The sequence below is a fragment of the Watersipora subatra genome, chromosome 1 (genome assembly GCF_963576615.1).
Source record: "Watersipora subatra chromosome 1, tzWatSuba1.1, whole genome shotgun sequence".
Classification (NCBI taxonomy): Eukaryota; Metazoa; Bryozoa; class Gymnolaemata; order Cheilostomatida; family Watersiporidae; genus Watersipora; species Watersipora subatra.
Window position 1 is genome coordinate 66,627,182 of NC_088708.1, and position 21,858 is coordinate 66,649,039.

General features: G+C 36.9%; 1 protein-coding gene across 4 annotated transcripts in view; it reads right to left on the bottom strand.

Moving 5' to 3' along the window:
* The window catches only part of LOC137408068 (protein phosphatase 1 regulatory subunit 16A-like), a 32,239-nt gene extending 11,675 nt beyond the window's left edge, over window positions 1-20,564 (bottom strand). For all 4 annotated transcript variants that reach the window (XM_068094477.1, XM_068094471.1, XM_068094468.1 and 1 more), the window contains exons 1-5: window positions 20,444-20,564; window positions 19,018-19,230; window positions 16,736-16,937; window positions 12,677-12,893; window positions 7,113-7,344 (exon numbers count right to left, since the gene is read on the bottom strand). In XM_068094477.1, coding sequence (XP_067950578.1) covers window positions 7,113-7,344; window positions 12,677-12,893; window positions 16,736-16,937; window positions 19,018-19,116 — 750 coding nt within the window. In that variant the 5' untranslated portion in view covers window positions 19,117-19,230; window positions 20,444-20,564. The remainder of the gene's footprint in view (window positions 1-7,112; window positions 7,345-12,676; window positions 12,894-16,735; window positions 16,938-19,017; window positions 19,231-20,443) is intronic.
* Between the last annotated feature and the right edge of the window lie 1,294 nt (window positions 20,565-21,858).

The following is a 21,858-nucleotide window of genomic DNA, read 5'->3' on the forward strand; positions in this document are numbered from 1 at the left end:
GAATTTTGATTTTTACCAAACATCCTCTTAGCGATCGCCTTTCGGAAGCATGGAAAAGTGAAGTGACCTTCGCATGAACTTCAAGAAAAATCAGCAAAATTGATCTCGGTTAAAACGCTCAAAAGAAAAAGATGTCTTTTCTTCTGAGCATTTCAACAACGATCAAGTTTTGCCAATTTTAATCTAAAAAACGTCCTGGCAATAACATCACCTCAAACAACAAAACAATCTCAAGTGATAGAAAAATCTCCTATACTTTTTGATAAAAAAGTTTTAAACTTTACATTAGAAGCATTTAATTTGAAACAAGCCATTTATGCTTTTGATTTCTATTATAGTTTGTATATGTGCATGTATCTACTAATAAATAAATAAATGGACTTGTGACAGTGCTCTGATAACTTGAACGCTCTGATAACTCGAACACTTTCGCTTGGTCCCGTGAAGTTCGAGTTATCCATGTTTGACTGTATATATTTCTCAAACTTTGTGTGTATGTTTGTCCAGCTATAGCTGACTATAACTATTAAAATCTTGGAATTAAAATTTCACACTCTGATGGACTTGAACCCACAGAAATTGTAATCCGAAGTTTGAAAACCATGTGCTCTACCACTGAGCTATTCAAGGCGTATTGATCATAGACATTATCATATACCATATAGCATATGTACACGCTAAATGAAGTATTATATGAAACTATGCATTTTATCAACTCTATGAAACACGATGCTTTTTCGTGTTTTCTTGAACTTTTAATTTCGGTTTTTCATAAGGTTCAATTACTACTATATTGCGGTCAAGGCCGATTCTTTTCACGCGGACAATTGTATAATCTCCGTAGAAAGGGCCTCGACATTCTCTCTCCGTTTGGTCAGACAAAGACAGTACGATATCCCATTTTTAAATTTGTACCAGTATCGACGGGTACCAGTATCGCCGTATTCAAAGTTTTGATAGATAGCTTCTGCTGGAACAGTAACCTTTTTTATACACACATACACACTTCTATGCAAGAATTGTTATTATTAATTCAACATATTCAGGATTTCTAGTTTGTTTTCTCAGTTCGTATTAATTGTATCACTATCAAATCATCTTTTATTGTAATCGTAGCAAAACAGACTTAATTTAGATATTACTTGCTAATTATTTCACTTTTACATTTAAACCCTTCTAAAGTTGTTTAACCTTTTTAAACAACCATTTACCTTTCAAAACCTCCCGAAATGAAGTTTGAAAGTTACAGTTGTTTGATAAAGTTTGAAAACCTCTACAGTTGTTTTTATTTTCTCCCTTAATTTATTTCGACTACACAAAACACTTTTCACATGATATACGTAGTTTGAAAGTTAGAATGATAAATGTTGTTATATGTTAAATACAAATCAATTTTCTGTCCAAAGACTTTTTTATTACCCGGGCAACGCCGGATAGTACAACTGCTTAGTTTTATAAAATTAGTTGAAATACAGTATATCAATAAGATTGAAACCAGCTAAGTTAGTCACATAAATGCTTTCATAGTGCCACCTTTCCATTTACAACGCAACTTAAAACTTCATCTAAAGGTTAGTCTTTTGACAACAAATACATAAATATCCAGCAGCCTCAGCTAGCGCTGGCCGTAGTCAGTTGAGATGTCTCGACTAGCACAGACCTCAAAAACGAACAGAAAACTGGTGTGTCATGTGAACCTTGTCTAACCCTCATATTCCTTACAAGCACCCAAACAGGAAACCTTTCGCATATTCACAAACTTTACAAACAAGTGTTCCTGGTCAATTAATACCCAACTAAAGATAAATTAATTTTATGTTGTAAAATTGAAAAAAAAAACAAATTTCATAAAAAAGTTAGTAAAATTATTCAACAGTATGCCACATAACATGCATCTAACAACTTAAAGTCAAGCTCCAGAAGGAAAGTATTTGACTACTATTTCAAGATTTCTGTTGAAAGACAACGGCACACCCACTCTATTTTAATCCTTTCCAAATGGTTTTTTTTTTCTTTGTTTTTTTTTTCAAGTTTTCTGGTATATTATGGAAAATATCCCAGAGATGATATTGTCTGCCAAATGAAATCTTTATATAAATACATAAGGGGTAGCGGAGCCTTGAGATCATTCGAAGGCCTTGGATCCTAAGCTATTGTTATGGGGAGAGGAAGCAGTAGTTTCAGAAAAGTCAATGTTATCTGTTATTGGTCAGCTGTCTATCAGTGTGTGATAATATATCTTTCAGTACAAATTGATGTCTGAAGATTATCGAAAGCACCTTCAGTCTGACTGTTTACATATAGAACACTTTGTAGACTTACGTGAATTTGTCACAAGTTTACAGAATTACCTGCAGTCCTAAAGCATTATTCCGAGGAGGCAACAAGAAACTGACCTATTTAGTGAACCGAGGTAAACCGTTAGCCAAAATCATTTGACGCATAGTTTGTGCATTGTAGTTTTGGGCCTGAAATATAACACGAGTGATAGATAAACATAAACAAATCATTAGATGACTTGTTCATTTTCTGATGCTGTGAGAAATCTGAAAATGGGATTCGGGTCTGTTCAACTACTCCGGGACCAATCATGTTTTACAGACACTATCTTTTTTGAGTAATAACTCACTTTTGGCAAATTAATGATCTATCATCAGTATACTAACCAGAAAACACAGAAAACCTTGGGTAACACCATTGTTACATTTAGTTATAACAATATTATCGTGATATCTGTTTGTTTAGTAATGATGTTAATGTTAGAAACCAGTTTTGCAGAAAAGAAACACTCGAGATGCGAGCTCCAAGCTGTGACATAAGTAAACCATAGGACTGCATGAATCCGCTTGTGTCTACAACTTGTCGAGTGCGCAAAAAAATATTTTTTTACGCAAATAGGAAATTCAAAACATTTTCTGTAAAAATTAGTTATTCTTGGAAATCATGTTTACAACCTGCTAACGCGCGCTCTGCTTATGCGGATAAAGATTTTGAATGAACGATTTTAAGATCAAGCTAAAAAATGAGCAGATTCAGTATAATTATACAGCTATGCAAAACAGCGGTTTCCAGTAGATATTTTACAAAGATCACAACTCTTTCACTCCATTTTCAATGGTGACAATGTTGATCAAACCTGTTGTTTGATTGAAATTACACAAAAACATGGTTGCAACCTCAAGCTGTAATGGATCTACGGCTGTTAAAACATGGTTGCTACCCCAAGCTGTAATGGATCTACGGCTGTTAATGCAATAAAAATTGATAAGACAGAATTGTGACATTTTGGACACTTCATATTAGCCACATTAGCCAAAGCGGTAGTTATTGTTCTATCCTTGCCTAGCTATCAATTTATCAAAATTTCAAACAGACCAAGACAGTTGTCATTTTGGATCTTTACTGTGCTTCACGTCAACAAAACAAAAATGTTTTATTTTTAAACGAGCATAAACCCCTTAGTTGTTTATTTATTATTCTATCAATGGTTATGAGATCTCTGATGAATAAGCCTCCTTCGGGGTACAGCGCTAAGTTAAATAATATAGTTGCAAGATAGTAACAAATCCGTCATTTATAACTGAGACTATGCGTCGATGTGACAAATATGCGCGGGAAGAGAATCATGGGTATCACGAGTATTAATTGACATGTAATTTAGGTCACTCCACGATTAGGTTCCAGATGGAGCTCATCTATTTTATGCTGTTATTCTCAGACTTACTCAGCCTATTAAATTAAGTTTTAATTGTCAACTGTTAATATAAACATTATCTGTGCCATGCAATATTGTTTTGTGGTATGATATTTGACCAATCACCATAGTTATTGCTATGGCAATTTGTATTGTTTTGTGGTATGGTATTTAACATGTCCATATAGTCACAGCTATAGCCATCTGTATTGTTTTGCGGTATGATATTTGACACATCCATATAGTCACTGCTGTTAACATCTGTTAGCCGTCTGTTAACACTTTAAAACCTGGACCCGAGATAATTTGGAAAATTGTTATCCTGCCTGATTCTACGATCGACCGAGTAAACTTGGCTGCATAGAATAGCTTTGGTTTTCTGTACTTACGGTTTACGTGGGATTAGGATATTGTGGTCGATATGTGAGTAGCATGTTTTCAGTATAATTCCCAAATTTCAAGTAGATTGGGCTATTAGTTTTTGAAATACCGTCAAAATACTGAGGCCACTTCTAACGGAGAAATGAACTGCGACCATTATATTTATTCAGTTGCTTCTAAAACATCGTTTCTTCGAAAGGTTGTGAAAAAAACCTGTTAGCTCTATTTGATTTCCGTTTCCATAAATGAGTTCTACAAGCTTACAGCTACAAAATCATATTCAGTTCAAAAGGAAATGTGATATTTCGTGTTCTTTCATAGTAGAAGGAAAGTTGTAAATACGGTCTAGGATCAGGGCACCTGCTTGTATATACAAGATTAGACTTGGAAGTGTTAATAATGCAGTCACACTTAGTCATTGCTGACATAAACTTGAGAATCTAGAAATGCCATAATACAACTATTATAAAAAGGTTTCAGGCACTCAACTATATGAAGTGTCTCAAACTAGTAATTCGGACGTGCAATGTTGATAAGGATTACATAATGAATGCAGCATCAGGCACAAAATTAGATATATGTATACAACAATTGGCATTTATAATATACCATCTTTACATAGGTCAAACTATAGGACTACTTCAACTAACACCTTATGTCCGGTTCACATTGGGACAGTAAGACCTGCTAGGGCATCTAGTACAGTACAGTAGGCAGCCAAATCAAAGTGAACACGTTTCTCGCATGACACAGTTAATCCTTCTCTATTACTATGTTTACATGACACAGTTAATCCTTCTCTATCACTATGTTTACATGACACAGTTAATCCTTCTCTATTACTATGTTTACGTGACACAGTTAATCCTTCTCTATTACTATGTTTACATGACACAGTTAATCCTTCTCTATTACTATGTTTACATGACACAGTTAATCCTTCTCTATCACTATGTTTACATGACACAGTTAATCCTTCTCTATTACTATGTTTACATGACACAGTTAATCCTTCTCTATTACTATGTTTACATGACACAGTTAATCCTTCTCTATTACTATGTTTACATGACACAGTTAATCCTTCTCTATCACTATGTTTACATGACACAGTTAATCCTTCTCTATCACTATGTTTACATGACACAGTTAATCCTTCTCTATTACTATGTTTACATGACACAGTTAATCCTTCTCTATCACTATGTTTACATGACACAGTTAATCCTTCTCTATTACTATGTTTACATGACACAGTTAATCCTTCTCTATTACTATGTTTACACGACACAGTTAATCCTTCTCTATTACTATGTTTACATGACACAGTTAATCCTTCTCTATTACTATGTTTACATGACACAGTTAATCCTTCTCTATTACTATGTTTACATGACACAGTTAATCCTTCTCTATTACTATGTTTACATGACACAGTTAATCCTTCTCTATTACTATGTTTACATGACACAGTTAATCCGCAAGTTTGAGTCATCGGCAAGATGGAAAAGGCACTTGTGTGTCGCGCAAGAAAATGTAGCGGAAGTAAATGTGATGCAAGGAAAACATCAAGCAAGGAAAATGTCATACAAGGTATTCCGGTTCAACCATGTTCAACACTTTGGTCACTCCTATTTCGAAAGCATGCTGCTAAAGCTGGTTCAGACCATATCGTCGTATGTCGGAGTTGTCCTTTCGGCATTTATGGTCGATTATGTACACCATAAATCGATAGCACTGATGAATCAATGCAAATACAGGGGAAAGTTTGCAGCTGTCAAACTTTCCTGATATTTTGCCGAGCATCGGCGATAACCTGTACAATGTGAACCATTTCGGCGACAGAAATTTACTGTCGCAGATAGCGTGATTTATTTCCATTTATAATAGTTGCTGCGGGACTAGTACTTGATTTGAGAACGCGAAAACAAAAAAGTTTAAACACTGATGCAAATGCGGATGGGTTTGTGAGTGTGAACACTGATATCATCGACGATCACCTAAGTATTGTGGCATCAATGCCGAGATATGACGATATAGTGTGAACCAGCCTGCTGATTTTTTCATTAAAGCTTCATTGTTAACCCTTTCGTAAGTGAAGCGACATTAATGTCCCCCGGAGTTTTGAGCAAAGAGACATTTATGTCGTTTGGGAAATCCCAAAAGCCGTTATTCGTCAGCCGTTTTGTTATGGGCTATTTTTGTTTAGTTCTTCAAATATTCTTTTAGGTTTATATTACTAAACATAATATTATTGTGTTCGCTATAATAGTCATTCAAACTTAACAAAAGAACAAAGTTCTTATGGTCACTACGGCGATCAACTACCACCGAAACATCTTCTATCGCGAACTACTACTACGCCTAAAACTACTATCGAAACGAAACAATGGCAAGTCAAACGAACGACTGCGTCGAAAAGTTGCTACTAGAACCAACTACGAGAAAGATATTGCTGATTATGTGGTTGAAACTGATGAACCTTGTTCCAGTGAAAGCGATATTGATGCCAATGATTTCGATGTAGAGTCAGAAACCGGTAGCGATAGTGATGAATCTGAACGTGCCGACGGTCATGATCTACGACGACGGTGGGGTTATGCAAAGGTGACTGCTTCAAGAAATATTAAATGTAGTGACTTGTATGTGTGTGAGTTACATGTATTTTACATTTCATGTAGTTATTCCTGTAAATAAAAAAGTTATGACGTTTTATGTATCCCTATGTACAAATTGCTAGTCGTTTTGCAAATATATTCACTCTGTACACAAAGGTTTAAATGATTAATATACTTGCGAAAGGGTTAATCCGCAGCACATGAGTGTCCATTGAAACAATTATCGCATCGTAACTCAACGTGCACACAACTCCACATCAGCAGCATCCGCGCAATGAAGACATGGTGAGTATCCCTGAGACGCGTTGTACACTAGGCGAAAACACCTGGGAGATGACCTGCAACATCCTGCCAGTCATTCACAGCAGAGCGAGTACCCGACTTTGGAAAAGGGCTCGTCGAGGCAGAATTTTACTCACCAACGTAGCACCCGTTCTGTCCCGCCAGAGAGTGAGGTCATTTCCATCTCTCTCATATTCCTTCATGTCCTGCATCATTGTCTTTTCAGTTGAAAGCCTTGTTTCGTCTATCAATTCCTGGGTAATGCCATGACGGGCCATTTCTGTTTCTATGTACTCTAAGGTTTTCTCATCTTCACAAATGTCATAAGGCATGTTTCCATCGGCGTTCACTGCCAGTGTGTCAGCATCCCTGATAAGATAGTATAGGTCAGGTCAGCACACAAACACATTTCCTATGTCGCATTTCTCTATACCAGTTTATATGATGGACTAATGAGCTAATGTGAAGCAATAACCACATGCTGACTGAAGCAGTTTTCAATGCTGACAGATGTCATTGCGGAGATGAGTCACTGCTGCCCCAGCCACAAAGCTTCAATTTGTTAACAAAACCTTGTCTTACAGAGTAATCCCCACTAAGTTTCCATCTATTTCTTTATTTAAAATGGTGGCAAACAATGGATATTGACAAGAATTATTTTGTTTATGCTTGTGATAAATGCTAAGCTCGTAGGCACACAAACCCAAAACTTTGAAGACGACCCACTGAAGATATGAACTAACCTACTCGTAATGCTGCTACTGGTATTACAGCAACAACAACAAAATAATATTGTCATGTCTGTGTATCTAATAAAGGACATCTAACCAACAGACATCAAAATATTGGAGCTATTTTGAGTCAAACCTGATAAACAGACGACGAACTCTTTTAATATGATTAGAGAAGTGGTGAGACGAAGAGGAAAGAGTTGAGAGCATGGAGAGAAGTTGTCACATAATGTACAATTGCAGAAACATATGTAAGCATTCTCCAAATAGCAATTTTATCTTATCTTTCAACCTATTCTGACCTCTCATTACACAATATGGAAGCTATAACTGGCCCAGCACTCGCTAACATGTAGCGGATATCAATGCCCATTGTGAATCTACTAATATGTCCATCGTCTGAGAGACTAGATGGCATTTGGTCTCCGATTCAGATTGTCTGCCATGGTAGGACTCTCACCAACCATTTACTAACATGTAGGAGCTATTGAACAGACTGAAACTGACCAATCCCATTCACACAGTTCACTACACAATTCACTACTTATGCTTAAAATGGTATGATGGGGTATGATGTAGACAAAAATATTTGGTTTGGTCAAGGATTCCATCTGTAGCATACGTTTTCACACTTGAACTTTTACCAATGTGAAGTTAAACTAGAGCGTACAGATCTGACAGGGGCTGGGCTAGTTCTGATATTGTGCCAGGAAGCTACTAGCTGTGCATTAATTATGGCTGCCTTATAAAACCAAATAACTCGCAGAGAAACAACTCATTTTTCAAAAGAAAGCATTTAAGCGAACACAACATGAGAAATTATAATATTTTGTAATATGAAGAAATCAGACAATTGCTCAACACTGTATAGCATAAACAGCGAGAAGTTCTTTTTGCTGATCATATAAAATATGATAGTTTTTGCAAACCGTTAAGCGGTTTACACTTAGTACACCTTGAGTAGATTCATGATAAAATATCAGCAATTTCCAAAAGGAAATGCATCATGAAATATAAAAACCTTAGAGATAATAAATAGGTAGACATGGCAAACATCTGATGTATAACCATTATATATTGTATTTGTTCATCGTTCACTTGAGCGGCGCTGCCAGTGTTCATACCAGTAGTCCTTGATGTAACATTAATGTCTCTGTCAATGTTAGAAAAGCCATCCTTATGTGCCAGAATATTATCACTATTCGATAATAGTATAATTATACTGAACTAATATTGGAAGAGAGAGGTGACTGGCAGCAACATCCTCAGCAACTACTCATTTGTAGGTAATTATGGTTGTAGACAAAGAGGAAAGGGATGCAACTGAAGGAGAATGGGCCTTAATGAGTGATGAATGAAGGGCCAGCTGTTCAATAAGTGTTTATAAAGCTGCTTATAAAGTTAATAAGTACACAAGCGCATGAAAACACCAGCTGACTAAACCAGAACTATTTCGACTGAAAGAACTATTTCGACTGACTAATATACATATATTATTTATATAATTTTAATGTGATCGAGTTCATCCTTTAAAAAATTAATTAAGCTCAGCCAGAGTTGCGCAATACTAGCGATGAATTGCTGAAAGTTTACAAAATTATTGCAGAAATGCAACTGGTTGCGCCTTAATATCCTAAATGGTGTGTGTTCGTTCATCTAAGCTGGTGAGGGCAGGTATAGTAACCTCAGTTGTTATATTGTAGTAGTAACACACATGTAGCTACCATCAAATCTGTAATTGAACGCCACCTCTATTTGAACGCCACCTCTATTTGAACGCCACTATATAAATAGGGTTGAAAAATGGAGTGCCACCATTTAATTGAATGCTACCTCTACTCGATCACATTAATAACAATTAATTTTTTCTTTGTTGCAGTTTGTATTAAAAGTTCATTTTGAACTCTGAAGCTTTATGATTTTTGGATAAAGCTTTGAAAGCAACACCGCAGCAATAATTAATAACTGTATTAGGCTAATAGTAGTTCCTTGTTTAACGCAGTCTTGATATTTCGACGTATGCAAAACACCATTGAACATTTACGATGAAATTCTGTGGCTAAATATTGTGCTAAGCGCGTATGCGACTAAAAGTTTATCATTATTTCCATAAAAATTATTTTAAATAGCTAAAGGTAAGTTTTGCTCTGCTAAAACAATAGTTTAGACGCGGAAAAGTTGATGTCAGCAGACACTCAGGAAGGTATTGACCAGCCAGAAGGTTCCAAACGAATACAACAATCATAACGTAACTGGCCGAGCAAATGATGCAAATAATTTTCTTTCAAAAATGTTAATTTTTGTTTCTGCTTGTATTATAAATATGGTTTGTTTTTGTCACTTGTTCTTGAATATATATTTGTAGCAGTTGATAGCTTGTTATTATATAACTTACAAATTTGTAGATTTAAAGCATATTATGTGATACTATCATTGCGATTATTTAAACTCGGCTCACAACAGATCGATGCTCATAACTCTTCTTTTATTGCACAAAAAAGCTAGTTTCGGCTGCAAACTGTAGCAAACATCGATATGTCCAAGAGTTCTTATGCAACATTCTTGAATATAGTTACAAAATTAAAAAACATGCCTACAAATTTAGAAATAATTATAGATAAAAACAAATAATAAAAATTACCGTAAAACTTTTAATTGAACGCCACCTCTATTTGAACGCCACTTTGACTATCTTTGATCTTTATGAACCCATAATATTAAGTGATCAATAGAAAAGAGTCCACAAAATCGTATTAATGATGGATCATTTACATTAATAACGATGAATTCTCTCGTTGTCGAACTCCAAAGCTTTTGGCTTTTTTCTCGTTAAAACTTTTAAAGCAACACTGTAGAAATAATTAATAACTGTCTCAGGTTAATAGTAGTTCCTTGTTTAACCTGGTCTTAATACTCTGAAGATCATGCATATAAAAACGATTAGCAAGTTTTGGGCCAGAGGTTACGTTTAACGAGCGAACTTTTACGCGTTGCAATTGTGCTAAATGCGAAGCGTAAAAGTTTTGATCTGCCAAAAATCGTTTGGATGGTAATATCAACTAGTTCAGTAGTGCAGAAGAAAATTTGAGGCCAGAAGATATTGCGGAAAGTATTGGACAACTAGAAGATGTTCGTTCCATCAAAAGCAACAATCAGAACGCAGCTATCCGAGCAAACGATGGAAATATTTTTGTTTTAAAAATGTTAATTTATGTTTGTGCATGCAATATAAGTATGGTTCGTTTATGTCCCATGTTCCTAAAAATATATTTGAACCATTTGATAGATTATCATTATGCAACTTATAAATATGCAGATTTATAGTAAGTTATTTAATAGCATCCTTGTGGCTATCTTATTACGGCTTACAATGAATCGATGTTCATAATTCTACTTCCACTGCGTGTACAAAAGCTAATTTTGGCTGCAAACTGTAACAAACATATCAATGAGTGCAATGAGCTTTTATGCAACATTGTTAAATATAGATATGAAATGAAAATATGGTTTTACATTTAGAATGAAGTAAAAATTGAAAATACCAACAAATTGAAAAGAAGGACACAGGCTATAATATCATCGCAGGTCAATTGCGAGCAATAGATATCAACTGGTAGAAATATTTTTCGGTTTCTCAATGCATATTTATTACGAGATTTTTGACAAGTTGGAGGCCGCCTCCAATTGACTGCCACTATAGAAGAAGGGTTGAAAAATAGAGCGCCATGGCGTTCAAAAAGAGGTTTTACGGTAACTGAAAGCTTGAACAAATTGCAACACAGACTATAATATCATTGTAAGTTAATTGCAAGCAATAGATATCAACTGATAGAGATATTACTCAGCTTCCTAATGCATATTTATTTAGAGATCTACAATACGTTGGAAGTTATAGCAGACTTATTGCATTCAAAAAGGTCAAATGTTGCTCGCCCGAAGGAGAGTGCAAAACATAGACGACACTCGCTTTGTCCGCAAATTCATCTTCACAAAATTCGGATGACCTATTTGAAGAATACAACACCACCCTTCATTTGAACGTCGCCTCTAATAAACCGCCACTCTAAGAGAAGGGTTGAAAAGTAGAGCGCCATGGCGTTCAAATAGAGACTTTATGGTACATGTCCTTTGTCAAAGCACGCATTGCAGGGTAATCGAGCATGCCGAAACCAACATGAAGAGGCAAGCGTTTGAGCCAGCTCTGATTTGTCAATGTCTGGTTGTAGGTACCACCCTTAAGCAGAAACCTAATCATTTGGTTTGCTGCGAGCTCTAGACATACCCATGATATGAAAAAGTGGCTGCTCGTGCTAAGTTACACAGGGTAATGTAAATGTGCCTTTAACCAAGTTTTTGATACATACCCTTTCAATTTTTGTATAGCATGAAAAATGTATGTTAGTCAATAAAAGAGAAGAAAAACATTCAATGCAGTTTCAGAAATGAGAAACTTGGCACAAAGAGTCGTTGAGCCCGTTTGCGTAGATGACGCTATACAGTTACAAACCTTTAGATAGTTCTCTCTATAGTAAACTTTTACCAATTGTATCATGAATTAACACTTTGATTTTCAAGGGAAAGAATTAAAATAGGCAGAGGTAGTCAGCGATGTTTAAGGAAGTTGCAAATTAACTTATAACCAAGTATGTGGATATAGTATCAGCTTGTATTAATGGATGCTCTTTCTAACACTTCACAGATTGAGAATTCAACTGGGACGCTGTGCGGCAAGCCATCAGCACAGACCGACTTGACACAATTTGGTGAATTCACGGACAAGCGTAAATAATTGGAGATGCTTTCAAATGTATATCACAGACACCACCAAGCTGATAGCCTACAGGAATGAACTATCACTTATCATGGCCTAGCATGTGCTTCTAAACATGAAATTAGTAATCATTGGTCACTAAACATTTTAGCTGCCAAGAGCTGAACCCACGGCATAGCAGAAGGCTGGCCAACCTTACTTGCTGAGTAGGTGCTGACATATCCTGAGGTTAGCGCAAGTGGAAGCGGCGTGGAGAGGGGTCCACAACTCACTGTCTTTAGCATTGACATTAGCACCGTACTCTAGGAGTAGCAGAACCATATCTTCACTGTCATCAATAGAGCACTGGTGCAGGGCTGTCAGTCCGTCCTCATTGGCCACATCAGGATTTACTCCCTCCTCTAGCAAGGCTCGAACTGGCAATATTATTCACAATCATATACTGATAGAGCATATGGTCAACATAGGCACATCATCATAGTCAAAGACATTAATGTGCCAGCAACTATTTGAAATGCCTGATTATAAAATGACAGAGTGATGCAACCTTGCCACACATGAATCTGGGGCAGCGGTGTTTACAAAATGGAGAAAAGATAAAAAGTGCTAGAACATGCATTGCACCATTTGAAAAATGAATAGAATTAATCTGTATTAGTCCTGCAACAATAGAGACGGTCTCTACTAACATCTGACATACACGGTGACCGGGTTAAGCAACTTCCTCAAAAGGAGATGATTTATCAGTCAAGTTCCATGAACACAATACGACTAGACGAAAACAGTCCAAGAAGGAAGATCACTACCACTTCAATAGGTGGCACAAAATCAAATTCTATTAAATTTCGTCTTAGGTAGACAAGTAGCTGCAGCGGCTGTTAATGTCTCAGCGTTTGCAGAGATGACATTTGACTATTATTACAACATGTCCTCAACTTCTTGGATAGGCTCTCCCTTTACCACATCTGGCATTTTTATTAACCAACAATACTAACTAGTCACTAGTAGGAGTATGACCAACCACGCCTACTGCAATAAATATTAACCTACTAGTGCTAGAATTACTACCGCCTCACCACATATACTAGTATTGTCATTACTACTCTATCAAGTCTGCTAGATTTACTACTACCTCACCACATATGCTAGTATTGTTGTTATTACTCTACCAAGTCTGCTAGAATTACTACTATCTCACCACATATGCTAGTATTGTTATTACTCTACTAATTCTGCTAGAATTACTACTACCTCACCACATATGCTAGTATTGTTGTTATTCCTCTACTAAGTCTGCTAGAATTACTACTACCTCACCACATATGCTAGTATTGTTGTTACTACTCCACCAAGTCTGCTAGAATTACTACTACCTCTCCACATATGCTAGTACAGACACAAGCAACTCTCTTCCTAGTTAACTAAGAACAATGTCTATCTAATAACTTCGTAATTCTTAGGCCAGCCTTGACTTGGGTCGGGTGTGGTTTGACTTAGAGCCCACACCGATATGAGTATTACTTGAACCAAGCTTGTAAGATAAACATACAATCACTACATCAATATGATACCATGGAACACCCATAACCGAGTGATTCACCATATTTAATTTATCAGCCCACAATGTGGCATTGACAGAAGTGGCAATATTAATAACAGTTAGACAGGAGCAGTAATTGGTTCTCACGAACTCCCCCATTGAACATTCGCTATTCTTCCAATAGTCAGTACGGGTTTGAGCAAAAAAGGGATATCGGGAGTTACCTTACAACAATAGTTACAACTTACAAGACGTTAACAGTGGTAGTTAGGCTATTTTATAACGATATCTACACCGAGCAACATGCAGGCAGGAGAGGCGAATAGAGAAAAAATACATGGCAGAATATGGTTCACGGCAGGAATAAATCATAATCAATAACTTTAAGGTCAATGGCGCACGGTTGGCGTGATTTGGTTGCACAGAGAGGTCACTGATCCCCAAGCTTGTTCTAAAGCCTTAGCTAGGCTAATGTTATGCTCTACCAATTCGCTCGGAGTCATAGAGTGAAGATTACCTATATGGCAGCATCATTGGAGCCGACCAAAGCGCTGCCATACAAGTCATATGGTGAAACAGCATTTGAAGATACAGTGGGAGCATAGTAGTTCTACTCCTAGATAAACAAGATAAACAGTAAACCTATGACATACATCCACATCCCATACATAGATTATCGTTTTACCACTTTCACAGTGTAACCTACATAATGCATACACAACGTGACTGCTGAGGCTTTTGACTAAATTACACACGGTAAGCACCAATCTGTACGCGTAAATAAATTAAATATTTTGGGTTAAAAATGCTTGACATAGCTTGTTTGCATATCTCTTAAAAGTCAAAGAATAAAATTGACATTCATGGAAACAAATAGTGCATAACTATGATATTTGAAAATGAATGCCACTGTGGCAGGAATATTTTAAAACGAAAGCAAAGCAAAAGCGGTTGTCACATGTAATAATTGAAACAAAAATACTTAAGCATATTTAAATTTTAAAGATATTAAAAGTCAGTATTAACAACATTGCATGAATATTCAAGGAAAAGGGGATGCTAAATTATACAAAGAAAGCTTACTAATTCTGTGAGAATAGCCAATCACAGCTTACTAATTGTGTGAGAATAGCCAATCACAGATCTAGTTTGTGAGTCATCATAACATAAACTGGCTAGAAAAAAGTCTCTCATCTTTTGTTAGAAGAAAACAAGCACATTATTTACTGCAACAACCTGAAGAACTGAGGCTAGGTTACAAGATGCTACAGATACAGCAGTTCACTATGCAGCCTTCTCAATTAATGATATATTTATGACACATTTTGTGTGCTTTATAAATGTGTATCGTCTTTTTAATATATATTTTACAGCTTCGAATCATATGAAGATGGTTAAAAGTTGTTTCCTTGTTTGCGAACAGATTGAAATTATTTACATTTTTAGTAATGGTAAAATAATTTCAGAAGTTCAACAATTTTTTTCAAACAACCTTCTGGGATGAATAATAGCAACGTTGGTAACTGCCATTACACAAACTCAACAAGTTACGAATAAATAAATACTTGAAGATTTTGTAACCGAAGTTGATAGTCGACTGAGATCACATCAAGGGTTTGTGTATATGTCTCAATGTAACCGTAGTTGATAGTCGACTGAGATCACATCAAGGGTTTATGTATACGACTCAATGTAACCGTAGTTGATAGTCAACTGAGATCACATCACGGGTTTATGTATATGTCTCATATAACCGTAGTTGATAGTCGACTGAGACCACATCAAGGGTTTATGTATACGAATCAATGTAACCGTAGTTGATAGTCGACTGAGATCACATCGAGGGTTTATGTATGTCTCAATGTAACCGTAGTTGATAGTCGACTGAGATCACATCGAGGGTTTATGTATATGTCTCAATGTAACCGTAGTTGATAGTCGACTGAGATCACATCAAGGGTTTATGTATACGACTCAATGTAACTGTAGTTGATAGTCGACTGAGATCACATCGAGGGTTTATGTATATGTCTCAATGTAACCGTAGTTGATAGTCGACTGAGATCACATCAAGGGTTTATGTATATGTCTCAATGTAACCGTAGTTGATAGTCGACTGAGATCACATCAAGGGTTTATGTATACGACTCAATGTAACTGTAGTTGATAGTCGACTGAGATCACATCGAGGGTTTATGTATATGTCTCAATGTAACCGTAGTTGATAGTCGACTGAGATCACATCAAGGGTTTATGTATATGCCTCAATGTAACCGTGGTTGATAGTCGACTGAGATCACATCAAGGGTTTATGTATACATCTCAATGTAACCGTAGTTGATAGTCGACTGAGATCACATCAAGGGTTTATGTATACGTCTCAATGAATGAGGATGAGAAATATAGAACTTCTCGAACTGATTGCTTCCTGGTTTACTTTAGTAAGATTAACGTCACACTGATAGTAGCTATGGTGATAATAACATATATAGTATAGCAAACATAGATAGCCTATATTAGGAAAGAAAAACAAAATTGGAGTGCAGCTGTAGCCAAGAGTAATCAACCTTGAAAATAAGATTGTATCAACACCGACTGCAGCTATCACCCTAGCATCTAAACAGATGGGTCATAGATACTAGTAGTTACAAATATCAGCACCAACATATACGGAGTACATTCCACCCAGAGTCATCACAATTAGCCTTCAACACAAACCTTCATTGACATCATTTCTTGCAGCTGCCTCTAGCAACATAATTCCCTTGTCGAAGCGAACTCTTGACGTCCTCGTACTCTCTAGCCTGCTTGGCGGTGGGTGAGAGAGGCCATGCATCACTGACTGAGCCTTGCTCTTCCTTTTCTGAGCCTGCTTTTCATACTTTTCTTGCTTCTTTTCCGACTCCAGACATTTCTTCAGCTGCAACCGAGGTGAAAGAAATAACGTTGGTCATCTAGGAGATGCCGGGTTGACACATATTTCTCAAATACTGACAAATGAAGGCATCGTATTGCTCAGTGATACACCCATATACTGAACATGTGAGAGCAAAACTGCAACCTCCTCTACCGCAAGCATGCACTCACTCATTGTAAACTCATGCTGCAGGGCTATTCATCACCATAATTCATGCAACCACCAAGGTTAGCGCTATGACTGAATCTTACACGACTTGTACAGTTTTAGTCCCATACCATTCAGCGGACTTTTAAACAGAAAGCAACATTCCGTCGTAGACCACAAGAATTTGTTGTTTTGAATTGTAAAGCTAGTAGGCTATCGAGTAGATGGCCCTTAATGGGAAAATGAATTGGAAAATGAAATGAGAAATGAAGTCCCAATTTACTTCTCTCTACAAAAGATGATCTTCAAGCTGGACTATGATGGAAAATGCTGGATAAGACAAATTCGTATCATGAAGTATTGTGGACCTTCGGGAAGATCTTGAGAGATAGATCAACCTAACTGGTGCATTGATTACTGTTGCATCATGGGAAGATTGGCTGCAACTCCAACCAACATAATTATTCATTAGATGCAGATGTTTGAAGGCAATTAGCTTACCTGCCTTCAAACCATGGCTAAACTAAGGGATGGTCGGTGATTCCCAGCTTCACAACAGGGAATATCGACTCCCTGATTGTGCATACAATTACTGCAGCGTGTCCCTCCCAGATTTGATCAAGCTGACCCAATATCGCCTGAGAACTAAAGTGAAAATCTACCCATAAGAGTCAACTGGTGATAGACCAAAACTAAGGAAAAAACAATTTCAAAAACAATATGGAACTATTTTGCTATTTCGCATTTTAGTCACTACTATGGGTGAAACAATAGCTTCGGTGATTATAGCCTATACAGCCTAATGTACTCTTAATAAATCGCAAAACAAAACCTTAAAATAGCACCATTTCATTTCACTAAAAACAAATTCTCCTTTATCTCACTTGATAACATGACCTATATGGCCATATCTATGCCTATTGACCTATATCTACCTAACACGCTGTGTAGGTTCAAACATATAACTATACATTCACTGATGGCAGCATGATGTGAGCAGAGGCAGCTTGATGTGGGCAGAGGCAGCTTACCAAAATACTTTTTCAAAAAGTTTGTCTTGGGGTCATTGTAAGATCGATCATCATTCCTTTACGATCCTCCAGGTCATTAATACCATGATAAACAAAAGAATAATGAAGTTTCAATAAGCTACACTATTCTAGTCAAAGTAAAAATTTAAAACTCACACAAACTGAATAATCAATACTTACCCTTATTCAAACATGTCCATTATAAAATGCATGCCCAACCAACTGCAGCTTCATGAATACATTGATGTTTGCTTCTTGTCCACTTAATGCATAGCTCATGCTGACTAGAGCATGTAGAGGAATACAGCGATTAGAGCATTTTGTGCTGATATCACCGCCATAAAACCATAGCTTAATAACGAAAGGGTGTACAAATTTTCAAATAACTTTATTTAAAAACATTTTGAATTATCACAAAAAACTGTTAGCTCTGTCCTAAATTGGGACTTTTCTGCCGACTATTCAAAAGCCAACAAAAGATTCTACCAACTGCAATCTGTACTATAGCAAAAGCTTCGTTCGTTTGTCCAAAGCCGCAGTTCAAGGTTGGGGAAAAGCTTGTCCTAACGACATCCCTATTTCTTATACGTACTAACAGTCATCATTTGGCCTATATCCTGACAAATACAACTGCTAAGGAGCAAAGTCCACTAAGTGTACAGTCGCCAACAGTCCTCTCCACATTAATCATAATGCACGATTAAGGGAAACTGACATTTTCTAGTGACATGCATCAGAAGACATTTTCATCTCACACATGTATGCGTACATCCGTTTTAGAATTCTTTGCTTTAGCGCAGAATTTGAGACGAACCAAAAAGAATCACGTTCCGTCAATGTTGCAAAGCTAGCAGAAATAACAAAAGACCTCTGAACCTACAAAATTAGAATAGAAACAAACTTACTTGTGACTGACGTCTCTTTTTGGCCAGCTTCAACCGATCCTGAGAGGGCATCTTTTCCAACTCCACCATTTCTTTAATGAGCTCAGAATGCTCAGCCATCGTTAAGAGAAATTGGAGTACACGGGCTCAGTTCTCTTACATAGCCTTTGTTACAAGGCAGCTCCGTCTCTCCAATACTAAGCAAGCCTTGATCCTGATGATAGCATTTCAAACCTGATTGCAAAAAAGGCTTTGAATTTTACCCATATGACTAAGAATTCAAAAGGTTATGGTTGTGTATTTTTTACTCAATAGTGTCTCCACTGCAGTCGCATATGTTTACATCTAAGTTCAACTTCAAACACTAGAAGGATTTCATGCGATATTTTACTATGACTCACAATTAACTTGAACAGACCATAATAACAGCTGAATGTACTGGCAGTAGACATTGAGTCTCGCGATGACTATTGGGCCTACATTCTACTAGGTGTTTATATTTGTCCTACGTGGATTCAATCTTCTTCAACATTTAGTGTAGAACTCCTATATGTTTATTCCAATATTCAAGTGTCTGACTAGGCTGCCAGAAGTTTACCAGTAATGCTACATGCCTTTTACTGTGTGCCACATATCCCAGGCTACCCAGCCAACCCAACTACAGCATTGCTTGGTATTAAGATAAGCCAAATGGCACAAACTTATGTGTAAAAACAAACAGCCTTGTGCTATTAAAATGTATTGAAATTTATAAACAACTCTCAAGACTTATAACTGTTCATATGTTTTAATCTGAAGTGTTAATCGGCTGCCAAACCTTACTGACTTGGAGATAAGATCAATGTTGGCACTACACAAAATTTTGATATTCTGCTAGCTTTAACAGTTCTGAAGTCAGATTTCAGTATATCCTATTGCATGCCACTAGATAAGAGACAGCTTAAGGCAGGAGCATTCACAACATTGGAACAACTCGAAGGAACACAGTTTCCTAATACTTAGCATCAAATAAATTTAGAACAGACAGAACTATATCATAATTGTAATTCACATCTAATGAAATTGCATACAAACTACGACATGAGGAAGTTAAGTCATAAGGATGTTATTTAAAATAGGCGTGTAACGGGCGACCAAAAAACGTGTTAAAAACTAATGGCGATTATAGCATGTAATAAACTATTTTTCTCTGATAGACCAAGCGAATAGAAGAACATACCAATACTTACTTTATGCAAAAATCTAGTACACGCATTTATGTAAGTATATGGATCAGTTTACCAGTTTAAATGGTAATGCTAAAGAGAACGCGCACACTCCATTGCTTTGCACACACTATGAACTAAAGGGGCTAGCACAACATGTAAACATTAGCGCGAATATACACTATGCATTTTATCTTATGCAACACTTTAATTACAACAGAAGCCTTACTTAAATGCCTTACCTAAACGTTCCTACATTATTATCAAGTTAACAGTGACAAGCGACAACACGGAAGGTTTATCGTTCAGAAATAATAATAATAATCGGTCCCTCGTTATTTCCCTTGCCTTCGTTCGTATCCTAATTTCCGGTAGGGCGTAGCGTACGCCGTATATATAATTAATTGGATATACAAAGTTCGAACTGATAATGCGACTATCTTAGCATAACATTTGAATACATACATGTACGTACTGAGGTTTTCGGACCTTGGCGATAAAATGTAGCGACTCTAAAAGAAAAACACAAGAGTAAACAACTCGTATAAAATTGATTTTCACCACAGCGTTGTAAGCTACCTAACCTTGTGAGGAAAAACCTTTTTTGTAAATGTTGATGCAGTAAATGCAAAGTGCAGCTACAATTTGATTACACGCGTGTCACAGAACATCAACTGAAAAAAACCGGTCTTCATTTATTTCCGCAATCAACGATAACAGAAAAAACAACAATAACACGTATGACTTAGCACGCGGACCCAGTGGTACAAAGACACATGCGTAATACCAAACATCCTCATGGTTGGAAAGTGTATGTGGTTATGCTGGAATATAGTTTTTCATCCAAGTGGGCGATTTGCGAGTTCTCATTGAACGTCTTAGGTTGGCCTGTGCATTGGCGTTGCAGTTGGAATGTTCAGTTTCAGTGTGGTTGCTAATGGAAGTTTCCGCGTCGTGACTAGTGTTCTCAGGGCTGATTTGTGAAGTTGCTAATTCAGGTTCTCCAGGTGGTGGTGCACTATGTTCTTCTAGTAGTGGTCTAATGTCTCGCTTATTCCTGCATGTAAGGTCATTGTCGAGTTGTACGGCATACGATCGGCTGGCCAGTTGTTTGTTGATATGTGCCTCTCGCTATTGCTGTTTGTGGTGTTTCTAATCTTTAACCAAGACTGGCTGGCCTTCCGCTAATGGTGTAAGATCTTTGGCTTTAGCGTTGTACCTCTCTTGACGCTTTTGATTTCGGGTTTGTTTCTCCCAATATCCATTGTTCGCTACGGACACAATACATTGTGGCAGCACTGACCTGGTTGGTCGGCCGATTAGTTGCTGAATTGGGCTTGTGGTAATATGCACTTTTGTTGTGTTTCTGTATTCTAATAGCGCTAGTTCGGCACAGCTGTTCAGGCTCAGCACATCTGCGCAGTATCCTTTCGATGATCTCCACAGCTGATTCCACTTTTACATTTGATTGTGGGTAATAGGGTGAGCTGGTAGTGTGCTTAAAGTTCTAGGTTTTGCTGAAAATAGCAAATTGATTAGATGTAAATTGAGGTCCATTGTCAGTCACAACCTCTTCAGGAATGCTTAGTCGTTCAAAACAACTTCTGACGCTTCGAATTATAGTCTCAGCAGTCTGGTTATACAGTAGCTCGTACTC